This window comes from Calonectris borealis, chromosome 5, assembly GCF_964195595.1.
Source record: "Calonectris borealis chromosome 5, bCalBor7.hap1.2, whole genome shotgun sequence".
Taxonomy (NCBI): Eukaryota; Metazoa; Chordata; class Aves; order Procellariiformes; family Procellariidae; genus Calonectris; species Calonectris borealis.
Window position 1 is genome coordinate 47,572,332 of NC_134316.1, and position 14,279 is coordinate 47,586,610.

The following is a 14,279-nucleotide window of genomic DNA, read 5'->3' on the forward strand; positions in this document are numbered from 1 at the left end:
TGGAAAATAAATTATAATAATTAAAGAATGTACTTAAAAATATTGTACGTGGACAACTGCCAATCTAATAAGCAAATATGGTGCTTATAACTATCCCTTATATTCATCTTACCCATCACCTCACCAACCTTGCCTCATCGCTGGCTTCTGAGAGAAGGACCGGTTACTTCTGACAGCCGCCACATGCAGCACCATCTTCTCTGCCGCCGGTCAGACTCTCCTTCTCACTGCCCAGGCAATTCTCCACCGTCACCTCACCAACGTGCAGGTGCATTAAGTATTTGCTACCCTGCCTTGGTAATTTGGTTTATGATACAGACATATGCTTTTGTCACTCACTGTGACATGCCCATCCGCCCAAATCTACGATGCCCAAGAAGAAAACCTCAGTGGTACCGCTGAGAGCCATCAACCACTGACATCCACCTCACGAGGTAACTGTAAAATGAAAGCTGTTTCACTTAAGATTGAACCAAAGAATAATCTGAATTTCCTGTTAACTCTCCTGTTAACTCTCAATACTACCCTCCTCCTAAATGATCTACAGAGAAGAAATCTAAGCAAGATGCATGTATTCCGTGGGACCGAGGATTTTTTTCCTGCCTCTCCAATTTCATATTGGAGGCTTGATCAGAAGAGTAGAAGACGTTCTTCACTTGTGATCAGCAAATTCCAACTGCTTTGACAGCACGGAATTTAGCCTAAATTTTATCTTCCACCTCTCTAACACCTCTCTAATATATCTGTTTATATAAAGAGATTCCATAATGCCACCAGGATGAAACTTGGTTACTATTAGAACAAATTACAGGAGAAAGGCGCACTTCCATTCAGTTTTCATGGGCAATTTCCTTGAACTCTGGATTAATATGTATGCAGAAAAAACAGCTTAAATTCCTTTAACATCCCTAAAATTTTATAGTACCAGAAATTAAAGAGCTTTGTATCCGTGAAAGAAGCTTTCCAACTGAAATACTTTATCACCATCATACAGGAAACAGCATCTTTTAAAATGGAAGAGGAAGGAGAAGAGACTGAAGAATACTGTTTAGTCAAAAAATTACCCTGCAAATTGACATAGCTAAAAAATTGTCTTGATTAGCCTGATAACGGTGGAAGGTGCCACCTTGGAAGCCTGTGGTCTTAAAGTAGCTCCACCCCGCACGGTGGCAGAAGCAGCGTTCTCTGCGTTGTCCTGCCAGTATACCTCGCGGCTAACCAGCAGGGACGGGCTGCCGGGAATGGCTGCAGAAAGAACACCTACCTTCAGTCACCTCTCCGTTCTTAGCTCCTTTGTGGGCACTGTGCCAAGAGGCCAACGGATGCTGTTTATTTATATGAATACAAAAAGGAAGGATAGAAACAAAAACGGGCATTTCACCAACCGAGGGTGCTGGATACTGTCTGATCTGAGGTTAGACTGGAAACCAACTCAAAATGAAAAGCTTTACAGAACTCAGACTGGATGACCACGGTCCTAAGAGCCTCACCCATGCAGATGACCCCGTACACATGCTTATTTACCCTTAGCTGAGGCTAAGTTAGGGCTGACACTGGATTTTGTCTCCCAAAAACACCTCTTTGCGAAAGCAGTCATCTTCTGGCCCGAAATAGTTAGTTACATCTGATCATCATTCAGGAAAAGGGAAGCTACAGGTTTTAACAATCTCGAGTCTCTGTCTTCCTGGGAAGCGTGAAATAAGAAACAAAAAAATGACACCACAGGACCTTATAAGAGAGTTAAGAGCATATTCATTAGAAATGAAATACAAAATACAATGATGCCGCAGGACAGGGGGCAGCAGGCGAACAAGACCCCCACCATTCCCTCCCCTCACCCCAATCCGAGGAATGCAACTATATAATACAAATTAGAGATCTCAAACCGGGGCAGGGGGAGAGGAGGGGTTTTACAAAGTGATTTTCTTGCTATACAGAAAATATATTATTTGCTGGAAGTCACTGCTGAGCTGCTAGGGGCCCAGGGTCGGTCACTGCTCAGGAAACCCCCCGAAGGCACGCTGACCCTTACTGCTTCCCCACCAGTTTGCTGAACACGTCGTAGATCTCCGGCTTCTCCTGTGCAAACTGCTCGGCTGTATTTTTCTGTAGCCAGTCGGATGAACGCATCTGTTGCTGCAGGAGGCCAATGAGGTCACCAAGGTTGGAGCTACCGGCACAGGTAGGCTCCTGGTGGCGGGACACAAAAATGACTTCATCTGTGCTATCTGCTTTGCCATCTTGATCTGACTGACAAGGCTGCTCCTTCTCCTCGGCCAGTATCTCCTGCTCCCGCTCTTCCAAAACCTTGCGGATCCGTTGCATACCTGCAGCGGTGTAAGGAGGAGAAACACTAGTGGATTAGTTTAAGCCACAAGTGTCCCCAGATCTGTCAGATCCAGAAAAATTTGGAGGATGGAAGGAAAGGGAGGAAAAAACGGAGAAGACAAGTGGATAATAATAATAATAATAATAGGATACATTTAGGATTAAGGAGAGGAGGAAACAGTGCTGCAGAAATTCTGGTGGAAGGAAAAAGAGAAGAAAACATTACTCACCTAACTGTAGCCGGTGGGTCTTGTCAGCAAAGATGATGCGGAACCATCCGGGTTCACTGCATTCAAAGGCTTTACCGCAGGACAGGAGGACCTTGTTATCCAGAAAACGCCTCCAGAGCAGCATCTCCTCCTCAAATGTGCCTGTCCTAAGATACTAGGAGAGTCAGCAGAAGGGCCAGAGGTTAGTAACATATAGGCTAAATCACTGAGATCCTCATGAATTTGTGATTCCCATGAGGTCTGCAAAGGCCGGGGGAGACACCTTTTACCTCTGAAGTACAGCAGTTGTGATATAAAGGAAGAAATGGGGAGGAAAGTGGCTTGAGAGCAGTGAGATTCCTGCAAGGAGGGAAATGCACACACAGACGAAAGGAAAAGAAGGGACAGAAATACCAGGCAGCCCTTCCCTCTGCTCATCAGACAACAGATTTGTTGAAACAAAATGCTTGTCACAATATTAAACTTCCCTTGAGACGCAGCTGCACCACGTGCCTGCCCTCCTCCCAGGAGAAGCCTCCCTTCCCGAGACTACCAACCTTTCGGAAATCAATCCAGACAAAGAAGCCTGCATTGCGGTTGAGAAAAGGAACCCCAAGTGTCTTCAGCTCGTCTGTCACGTACGTATGGGCAGCTTTTAGGCGGGCATGGTTGGCCCTCAGGTACACCTGGTTGATCCAGTCTGACCAGAAGGAGAAGATAAAGAAAAAAATCACAAACTGAGAAAGAATTCAGATCTGTTCAAGTTTCCAAAACACCTACAGGGCCTTTTTCCATTTCAACTTTCACCTCTTTTTTTTTGTTTTCCATTTCCCCAAACAGCAAAAAGAGGGGCAAGAACTACCTAGCAGTTTCATGTCTGCGCAGAAGAGTATCTTCTTCATCTTCCTGAGGAAGTTTCCCTACATTTATAGCTCTTAGTTGTTGTGGACTGTTAGCGCTCCATCCAGGGCAAAGCTAGAAATCCCGCTGCATCTCCCTCGTCCCACAAGCCTGTATTCTTTGTTTCCGCTCAGCTGGTTCTACGCAGCGCTGGCTATTTCTATACAAATGGCTATCACACTTCTTCAAAGCTGCTCCTCTGCTTCTGCTGATCAGGAGCTCTGCAGAAACGGTCCTTTTCTGTAGAACTGTCAGCCTCGTTTTACAGGGGCAGCTTCAGGATTACAGAAGCCTGTGAATGAGGCTGTACAAACGGGAGACCGCTTGGGAAAGTAAGGGGAGGGGATCCCCCAGGTGCCAAGACACACAGAACGGCAGAGGATCACACACGGAGCTACTGACTCACCTCTGTCTCTAAGCAGCTGTGCAACCTTGTGCTGGACAGGTCCACAAACCCCGTGGAAATAACACAAAGAAGCCACTGCGTTAGCAACGTCTTGGTTCTCTGTATATAAAGTACCAAAACGAATCCCAGAGACAGCAAAATCCTGCAAAAGACACGGAGAGACTACTTTATTACACAGGAAGACCGGGATCCTACTACTACACCCTTGCTCTTTCCATGAGGAAACCAGAGGACGCCAAGCCAACCCTACCAGCCAGGAAGCCACGGCACGATGGCAACCAGCACCCACCTTGCTTATTCCCCACATCACGTGAGTCCGCTGTGGATCAGGCAATCTGTATGTAGAAGGATGCAGATGGGCAGTTAGTGTCATAGGTGCTGAAGCTTTTGGATCACCAGTGCAGCATTGCAGAAACAGAGAGGCAGCATTACACAATGACAGACAGTGCAGCATGGAACATCAGTCAAGTAGGGAAAATTCAAATCCGACCTGACTTTAGAAGCTAGGAACTCCCTGGAACTAGTTTTAGACACAATTTTTACATATTTCAGATATACAGATACTTGCAAGTGCTATATTTCATGCGCAGATTTCCTGCACATACGAAGCTTGTACATACAATGCTAGAAATCAGGCCTGTGCCAATGTATTTGCCAAGAATTAAAAGTAATTTTCTCTCTTTCAAACCCCAATATTTTGCAGAAGGAGATAAAGTTCTTCTTTTGCAATGTTGTACATCCAAGCCCAGCAACGCTGAGCTAACACTTAATCAAGTGGATTTTATTTCCTTGCAATGGAGCACAAAAAGAAAGAGAGCACCACTGGTGAAAACTAGAAATTTAAAAAAAAAAAACCAAAAAAAACCCCCACACCATATTTTTAAAAGGTGAGATTTGAAAAGGTTTTCATCTCATTAAATCGAGACCTAATAAAACCCATTCTCCAGTCTATAATAACACTGTGATCCGTGACTACTGTATGAAAAGAAAAGAAAGTAAACAGCAACAGAAAGCCTTTACAGGCGTCAACAAAAACGTGGGAAAGAGGTAACAATGTTCAGGTAGGAAGAAAAGCCTCACCCTCAACAAACGAAACATCTGCTTCCAGTTTTAGGGACTGTCACAAGCAAATACCGAAGCACACATTGAGAAGTGTGCCGCAACAGAAAACTAACTACCATTTTTTACTTGCTAGATTGCACTTGACAAAATGCATTTGCCATTCAGAAATTACAAAAAAAAAAAAAAGAAATCGGCGTAAGGCGGTTTCAGAATTTGCTAGCTCAGGACTTAACTTCCAGTCACAAGTTCTCAGCAAGGCATCATGTTGAACTGTCACTGGAAGATGGCCAGGGAAGTAGGAGCTGATTTTACCTGTCCATGCCTAGGACACTGTGAAACGTGGCTGATTCATCAAAAACTGACAGCATGTAGATCTCATCTACTATCACATGCAACTCGTGTCTGCAAAAGGACAAAATGGAGATTACAAAAGAAGACTGCTTCTGGTTTAGAAGCAGAGAGAAATTCAGGCCTGCAAAGACTCGCTTTATACGAAGAAGAGGGACACCAAATTTTGCAGAAGTAAAGCCCTTTTTTCACAACTCAGGTGGTCTATTATGTGTACATTGAAGGGATTTGAGATATATCCACCTGTCACCCGCTGCAATCATGTAACGAGATACAAACTCAGTCATTTCCAATGCACTAGTGAAAATTAATTCCTGTATGTACTCCCCGTCTAGAGCAAGTTGTGTCATCATCCGCTCAGAATCTGAGGGATTCTGCACCTCAGAGAGTATCCGCGATCCATGATGAAGCTGGGAACCCGTATCAATATATTTCTTTGTCTTGCACGTACAGAGAAACTGAGAGGAAAGGAGCTCGGCTTCCTCCCAGAGAAGCACAGCACCACAGTGTTTGCTGGGACTACCAACAAATAAAACTTGCATTCCTTGATGCAAGTTGCTTTGCCACTCCAGAGGACTGCATGGTCCATGTTCCCTTGTCCCCAGCACTCCCATCTCCTCCCTTAAGCCCACCGCTGTGTGTGAAGAACAGACTCTTTGCCTGACTTAAGAGATATTCACAGATAAATTCGGGGACAGCGAGTAGTCCACCAGATTCTGGAAGCCAAATCTGCCTCAGGATGCCTCAGCCTTCCGAACTGACATACCTTTTAGCAAATTCCAGGTAATCCCGTAGCTCTGACAAGGAGTAGATGTCGCCGAGGGGATTTTGGGGATTCAGAAGAATTAAGGCCCTTACAGTGACACCCTGCAGAACACAAACAACACAGTATTAAGAGGGGGATAAATTTTCAGTCCCTCTTCTTGAGCAGTGAGCATGACACAAGATTCCCTTTAAGCTTCCGCCATGACTTTTCACCTCAAAGGTTAGATTTGTGTGAGAAAACTTTTAGCCGCCAATCAAGATTTTTTTTTTTACAATTATATCACTTGCAAAGTGAAGTGATGAAAAGATTATAGAATGAATCTATGGTTTTGAAAAGAGGGACAACTGTTGCCATCTGGTGAACTAGTTAATGAGAAAGATGCTCTCACACGTTCTCAGCATGGAGGAGAACTTTCTCTGCGCTGTATCAGTAATTGGGAAGTAACAAATTACTGAAGAAGGCCCATGAATGCGGCAAGAAAGATAGGAATTTGAGCTGTGTGGATGCAAACTGTTCTCATTTAGAGCACACTTGGCTGGAGATGTCAGAGCCAGTAATGATCTAAAGATGCAGCTAAACACATATAGGGCTTAGGACAACATCAAAACTTACAGACTAACTCTTCCGAAAGGTGATATTCATTTGCATTTATCCTCTAGATTTGCACCTTTCTCCCTCCTGCAAAAACTCTTGGTGTTCTTAGTGGATTCGTCTGCACTACCGTGTAGAGCAGTCAGTTTTGGGGTAACTCAGCTGGCCTTCCTGAAGGGGGAACCCTGGGTGGCGCCTACTTTTTAGTTCATGCCCAAGTACATTTTTTTTTGTGGTATGAATGGGTTCCAGTGCTTTGTGAATGGTCTGGTACTCCTGGTTTATCCTTTCTGCTGTGGCAAAATTGGACAGACACGACCCCGGGCGATTCCCCCTAAGACTGCCCCCGAGTTTGCAAGCAGCCTCATCTCAGGTGGTCTACAAGGACAATCGGAAAGCCAGGCGCTAGGTTTTGAAAACGCTTTGATCTTCAGGCCACTTCTGGGATGTGCCGTCTCAAACATATCGTAGACTTAACTGGTAATGTGAAGCTTGGCTAAACTCACCTCTGCCCGGGCATCCTGCAAGGCTTTTTCCAGTTTTTCCACTGTAAGCTGAAAAGGCCGAGTGCTTGTTCCAGTAATCTGAAAGACATCACAAAGATAAAAAAGGCCAAGTTCCTTCAATAGAGTCTGCCTTGAGCTAATCCCTTGAGAAATGTTCCCCAAAAGAAAATAAAAACCCAACAATAATGACCTAGCAACCATCTTCTTATCCTTTTATACTACAGAGAGAATAAATAAATAAATAAAATCAAAGAAATGTTCATCGTAGGCTGGCCACACACGCAGAATTCTCTGGTTATCCTTGAATAACTAAAACAATGCAAGATCTCCATCCGCTTTTCCACCCCTGGGACCGTCTTTAGTAGGACAGTACGTACTTCTGCCTCCAAAGCTCAAAACGGCCATTTTTTTCACCTCAAGAGCCGCTATTGGGAGTAAGCTACAAGAAAAGGACAAGACTGGAATCCAAATTTATGGTCTCGAACAACTTTCTTGCAAATTACGTGCCCAGTTTCCCAGCAATAAGTTGGGAAAATGTCCCCAGGCTGCAGCCTATCCTTGTTCTGAGGACTGCTTTCAGAGGTTCCCAAAGCTCGGCACTTTCCAGCATCAATTACTTTTTAACTACAGAGGTTGGTATTCCCTTCCCTCAGATCTTACCTTACTGTCCAGATAGGCATACACCAGCTTGACATTACCATAGAGGAAGACGCTCTGGGTAATGCCGCCGTAAAAGGGAGTAGCAATCAGGACAGCTTCTGGAACCGAGAAAACAAAACTGGTCATCAACAGGTCACGGTCCTTCTCTCTCTTCTAACGTACTTCAGCTAAACAGGAAAGCTTTTCTACAGCTGTGCCCTCTGGAAACACGGTAATGTTACTGCCTTTTCCTCCACTTTATTTTTACATTAATTCTTTAATCTTCTGCAAGAACCCAGGTAAACATGAGTAGAGCCCACATTTAGTCTAACGCGCTACAACAGGGCACCACGCGAACAGCGAAGGCAGACAGGCAAGACACCGAGTGTGAGCGCATGACATCTGCCGACTGCGGAGATGATGAATTTCACAGCACTATCTTGCAGGGAACAAGGACTTTGCAGTAGGCCAATGCCAATTCCACTACTTCACTTCTGTCAAACAATATTTAAACAGAGTAACACATTATTTCCCAGCAAAAATAAACATTAAAAACATCTCCCAACCATCCACTTACCCCCTGGATCACAAAGGACCGTAGCTAACGCAGAAAATAAAGAGCCACAACCATTTAAAACAATCACCTACAGAAGAAAGAGAGAGGCTAGTGATAAATCTGTCCATAGAAAGACAACACTATAAAATAATAATTTCTGACCATATCACTGAAATGTATTTTGTCCCCAACTCTCTAGCACAGATGTTCCCAGATTTTTCCTGCTGAAATCCCACTTCTACCAGAAATAACTTTAATCCTGTTCTTTGCTTCACATACACTTTGTCCCAGTGCCGTTCTTGATTCTAACAAGCAACTTAGAAAAAGAGTAGGCTTTAAGTAGGGAAAAAATTGGGGAGCAGTTCTGAACTGCTAGAAAAGCAAACGACTTTTCACCAGCTAACACGCGTTATCGGCTCTTTGTGGTAACAGCAGCTCCGACGCCCTGCCAAATTTGTGCACAAGTGGAAACCGCCGTCTCATACAGCAGCAGGTTTGACTCCCGCTTCTAGAAGACAGATGCTTGACAGGTCCCGTGAGTTCCACTCCAAGTATCAGGCAGAATCTGCTGCCTTGGAGAAGCAGCGATCAGCAAACTGAGCAGCGGCAACTTCACTTCACGTGAAGTACGGGCTTCGGCTGAATGACCGCAGCCAGAAAAGCAACGGCTGCCCCAGCTCCCGCTGCCTTCGGCGCTCAGCGGAGGCAGGAGTCCCCCATCTCCGCAGGCGCTGCATCTCTCCCAAGTCAGCAAGCCCTGCAGAGACTCGGGTCTTGACGCCTTCCTTACAACACTGCCCCAAAGTTTGAAAAGGCCTGTTTTTACGGGCTAAAACTACTCTTGGCTCAATTACAGACTTTTGGCCCGAGGTGCAACAGCAGAACGGGACGAAATTACACTCGACGGAAACAACGGGCGCTCTTTGTCAAGGCTGAGGGATACAGGCGCAGTAGTTCCCAGAGCTGAATAAGGAGATGAAAACATAAAGCCCCACTGAGAGCACTGGCATGAGGAGTTGGCACACAAAAGTAAAGCATGAGGCAAACATACAGTAGACCCGAAGTGTTTTGGCTGAAGTGTGCATCAAAAGCTACTGAAAGGGCTATGAATCAATCTCATTTACATGATAAAAGGCTGTCATCTTACCAAATCATTTGTTTAAAAAAAAGAAGATGAAAGTGTTTGACAACAAATGGCAACACATTAGAATAGACACCAATGGAAAGTGGGTTACCCACATTTTCTGCCTTAAGAGGTGCAGGGGCCTTGCAGTAATAGGTCAAAAATCGAGCCACTTCCTCCCGTAAACTGAGAAAGACACAAAAGCAAATATCGATTCAGCTTATTCTCCAAGAGGCTGGGCTTCCCCAGGTCCACATCTCAGGAAAATAAAGCCAGGGCACAGTAAAGTCTGGTGAAAATAGCTAGAAAACAGGCCTGTGCCACAGACATGACTTTTACACGTGGCGAAAGTGTCACGGATAATGTCTATAACAGTGCATATATTTCTGATGAGCTTTAATCGAGGCACAGGAGAGAAGGACTAAAGTCCCCAAGCGTTCACTATGTTTCAAAGAACTGTTTGGAGTTACCTAATTTGTTAATGTACACAGTGCTTTTAAAACCGTGTTTGCTTTAGAAAATTTGCATCTTCTCTCGCATAAAAGGATTTTTAACTGGATGAACTGGTAGGGCAGCTAATTTACAGTTTTGCAAAGAAAAAGATGATTAAATGACCTAGAAAAGTTTTAACTAGTGAGTGTAGCAGAAGCAGATTGTATTCATCCATTCTGCTTATCAGACAAGTAGTCAAAAAGAGGAGCGTTACAGAGGACTTACAACATATGTCCCTTCCAGTCGGGATACTGAAGCAGTGGAGGCTCCATCAGATTCATATCGGTCTGCGTCAGCTGGGAGCAACGAGAAGAACCATTAAAAGCACAATCACCGATATCAGAAACGTGGAGACAGACGGGGTCCATGTACAGGCACATACCTGCATAGACACACACACACGTGCAACTTCAACGGTTGTAAAACTGGATTGAGAAAGCCGCTGACCGTCAAAATTAGTGCAGCTTGGAGAAGCAAGGACCAGCAACCTGAGCAGTGATAACTGCAGGTTATGTGAAGTACGGGCTTCTCCTAAGTTATTGCAGCCAAAACTTCGCTGCACAGAGATGTACAAAAAGGACGCAGCACGGGCAATACACACGATGCCCGTAACCAAGACGCCTGCAGGAGACTTTCTCAGCCAATGAAGCAACCGAAGAGTGTTTCGCCCAAGCTCTGAGGACAACAGCTTTCAGCTGGAAAGTAAGTGCCAATTGTGAAAGCTCAGGTCTAGACTGTCAGAGATAGAAAAGATTTTGAATCACGGTCAGATACGTATTTTCTTTAATAAACTTTCAATATATTAATTTTTTAATGAAATATAGCTTTCATTTATGTCTCAGTTCCAAGTTACTGCAGCTCCGTCAGATCTATAATTCTGATAAGTTTTGGTAAGTGTTAAAGCGTAACGGGAGCTTTCGAAAGACAGGAGAAAAATGAAATTATCTTCTTGATAATTCTTCCCCGGGGCAGGCACTTTGTTCCTTATTAGGAGTTCATTCTGATCTCACAGATAGATTCACCTGAACTGTCGAGCCCTTTTTAATGTTCACATTTAGATAAAGTATGCACACTGCTTTTATCTAAATATTTTCAAGGTTGTAAATATCAGGGTTTCCATAATCCAGTTCCATGAAGTTGCAAGGGGAAGCACAGCAATGATACGGGCAGAAAGAGGAGGACATTTTACATAAACAAAAAGGGAATCAGCAAATATTATGTACAAGGTACCTTCCAAATATTTAATGACAACCAAATCTATGAGTTAATATTAAAAAAGGTGAGGGTGGGGGGACACGACAAGTAGGTGATAGTGCAAGGGAGGAGGGAAATTCAACATGCAGTGTGAAAGTTTCTCACATAGTAACAAAACCACAACACTCTGTATTGGTGTTTTAATAACTGGTGCCAAGCTCTGGAGTTTAAAGACACTGTCCTTATCCCATGCAGGACTACAACCTGATATTATAGGATTAAAGTTCCTTTATTCAGCTGTAGATGTTCTTGAAGCCTATGCAGCACAGAACTGTGCCTCCTTAGATCTCTCTCCTAAACCTATCTAGAGAATGCAACATAAAACATGTCAGCAGACTTGGCCAAAAATGACTACGCAATAATAAAGAGGAGAACCCTTAAAGGTAACGCACCAAGGGCTAAGGAAACCAGATGGACCAACTGAAAGGAAGACCATCCGAGATCGCACGCCGCGAAATATTCTCTAATTTAAGGGTCAAAAGTTGAAGACAGAAATCTGATACATTACTTCATTCAGTGGAAACAGTAAGTATTTATCGTCCCAAATAGCAACAGACTATTTGCCTACAAGCCCGGCTGGCGCTGCATTCAGTGAATCCGTACTGGAACTCCAGGCTGCGATGACTGAGAAGCTGGCAACAACATCTTTGTTCAGCTTGTGCCGCAAGCGTGATGGCTCATCGCGCTATAGCCGATGAAGCCTTCGCTCATTTTCATCATGAGGCTAATTAAGATGCAGCTGGCTCCCTCTGCACTACTTACTGCAGGCTTGGTGTTAGTTTTAAGGGGAAAGGACAGCGAAGGAAGGAAGGTGCCACCTACGCAGCCTAGAAGGCACCTTTTTCGTGCAGGCAGCAGCTCTGCCTTACCTGTTCTTTTAGCTGGAAGGCGAAGGTGGGGTAGCGTCCCCCCGAGGCAATGGAGTGGCAGGCAGAAATAAAACAAGGAACATCTTGAGGGTGGGAATTGGTGGAACGGGAGCAAGCACGCACTTCAAACCGCCGAGGCCGACTGCCCGACCCTGAGCCACCTTCCCTCCCCACAGACAACGTCAGGCAGGAGAAACTGCCACCCGCCCGCCCGCCGGCTGCACCTGCCCGGGGATTGTAACGGCCTCTACAGCACGGTTCTGTTCTTTGCTTTTGACTTTTTCTGCTTTTTGAGCTGTGCCGTGTGTTCCGTGGCCCTCCCTGGTGCGGCTGAGCGAAGCGAGCAGGTAGCAGCCGACCCTGACTTCGAGAGACCTGAAGAGCTGCCACCCTCACACATTTCGGGTAAGTTCAGAACCGGGTGTCCAAATCCTGTGACTTTGTAACGGACAGACGTGAAGACCCTTGACATTAAATAGAGTTCAAAACTAATTTCGAAACCTCTGTATTAAATCAACTACTGTCAGCAGGAGAAAATGCATCTTATTTTCATTTAGTTTTCTGAGCCAAGTACATCCCCAAAGGGAAACCCATCACGAAGAGGAACAGCAAAACACCCTTGTTCCTACCCTCCTGGAAAAATAACTTAAATAAATGGACAAATAGCTGGATTCAAAAGTGACTTCCAACAAATAAAAAATGCACCACGGAAAACTTTACCAGATAAACCTGAGCAACAGCAACAACTCTGGGAAAGTGCAAGCACTGAGGAGGAACTACGCAGCAAATTCAGTATTTCTTTCTGGAATAGGACTTACCCGCTTAGACATCAGGTCAAAGCAGAGTTTATTCTCACTGGTGCCAAAGTTTATTATACCCTAGAAAAAGAAATAATTTATTGTTTATAGAACCAAAAACATGTGCAGACATCACCTTAGCTATCCCTTCACTAAATTGCCTCCAACAAGCTTACCAAGGAAAAGTCAAAACACAGTTCACTTGAACTTCACCACATGTAACTCGAGACCCGTATCCGTGTGTGTGTGTTTACATATATATCCCAGGCGCTCAGCTGCTTAGTCAATAAACTGTCTGTAAATGAGTATGTACTAATGGTTTATACTTCTTTACAGAATATGTTTAACTTAACCTTGAATTCACTCACTGGTATATACCTAACTACAAAAGAAACCCTAAAACAATTCTGAAAAAAACGAGGTTTACCCTTCTGCAGCAGTTTTAAACAAGGTTTTGGATACATTTCTTTATCTAAAAGCATTTGTTTATCAGTCATTACCATTCCACTCCACTGATTTGCTCAGAAACCACATAAACATGCAGTGATGAAAAGTGGTTAGAACACTCAATTTTCCCCTCTGGAAAGATGACCCTACAATTCCAGGTTTAGGATTTGGCCCTGCTTATTTAGCACCGCATTAGATCTTGAAGACTTCAAATCTTCAAAGCACATTTTCATTATTGGAAGAGGCTGGGTAAATAAATTTTTAAAAATGCGAAAGGAAATCTAAACAACTGTACATTTATGATGTTACTGAAGTACAAGTCCAATTTTAGGTATTTGTTAAAAAGCTACCTCCTACATACACAACAGTTGGTAGAGGAGGCAGTTTGTGCCTCACAATGCACCTCGTATCAAAAACTTTGCTGTGTTTTTCTGTCTTAAAAATCTAGTTTTCACCTCCCAACACAGTGTGACTAAAGTCAGGGCTAATAACAAAACATTTTTAAAGTTTCAAGTAGTTCAGTATCTGAATGCGGGATCTATTTAAAAGTAATCCACCCATAAATCATTCTTTATATTTACTATTCTCGTTACTCAGTAATAATTTGCCATGAAGTATTAACGCTCAGCCTTTGTGCCACAAGGGGGGTATGATGAGCTACTTACAACCGAGCAGCCAAGCGTAAGCAGGCAGAAAAAGTGCTGATCGTTAGTTAAAAGTAATTTAAAAAAAAAGGTCTACTACTTAGTTGTTGTATCTCCTGCACCCATCACCCGCAATAATCAGGTATAATCAGATAATCAGAGATGGTCTTCAGGGGGCAACAGAGGTGATGAAGTGAAAGGAGGAACAGGAGCTCTGTTTGTTCCTGCCCATTTCTTACATCTTTCAAGGTCTACTACTGCTATTATTTCCCGATAGGGAAATCAGAGCAACCTGAGCTGAACACGGCGTTCATCTTTGATAAACAGATGATCTGCAAAGCT

The 14,279-nt window shown here is 44.0% G+C and overlaps 1 protein-coding gene across 1 annotated transcript; it reads right to left on the reverse strand.

Moving 5' to 3' along the window:
* Positions 1-1,729: 1,729 nt before the first annotated feature.
* On the reverse strand, positions 1,730-12,921 carry LOC142083142 (1-aminocyclopropane-1-carboxylate synthase-like protein 1). The gene is made up of 13 exons (XM_075152355.1): positions 12,868-12,921; positions 10,152-10,222; positions 9,551-9,620; positions 8,333-8,399; positions 7,777-7,874; positions 7,117-7,194; positions 6,020-6,120; positions 5,218-5,307; positions 4,133-4,178; positions 3,844-3,985; positions 3,095-3,237; positions 2,559-2,712; positions 1,730-2,327 (listed from the first exon to the last, which is right to left on the reverse strand). The coding sequence occupies exons 1-13, from the start codon at positions 12,877-12,879 to the stop codon at positions 2,029-2,031; spliced, it is 1,371 nt and encodes a 456-aa protein (XP_075008456.1). The 5' UTR covers positions 12,880-12,921; the 3' UTR covers positions 1,730-2,028.
* Positions 12,922-14,279: the final 1,358 nt, after the last annotated feature.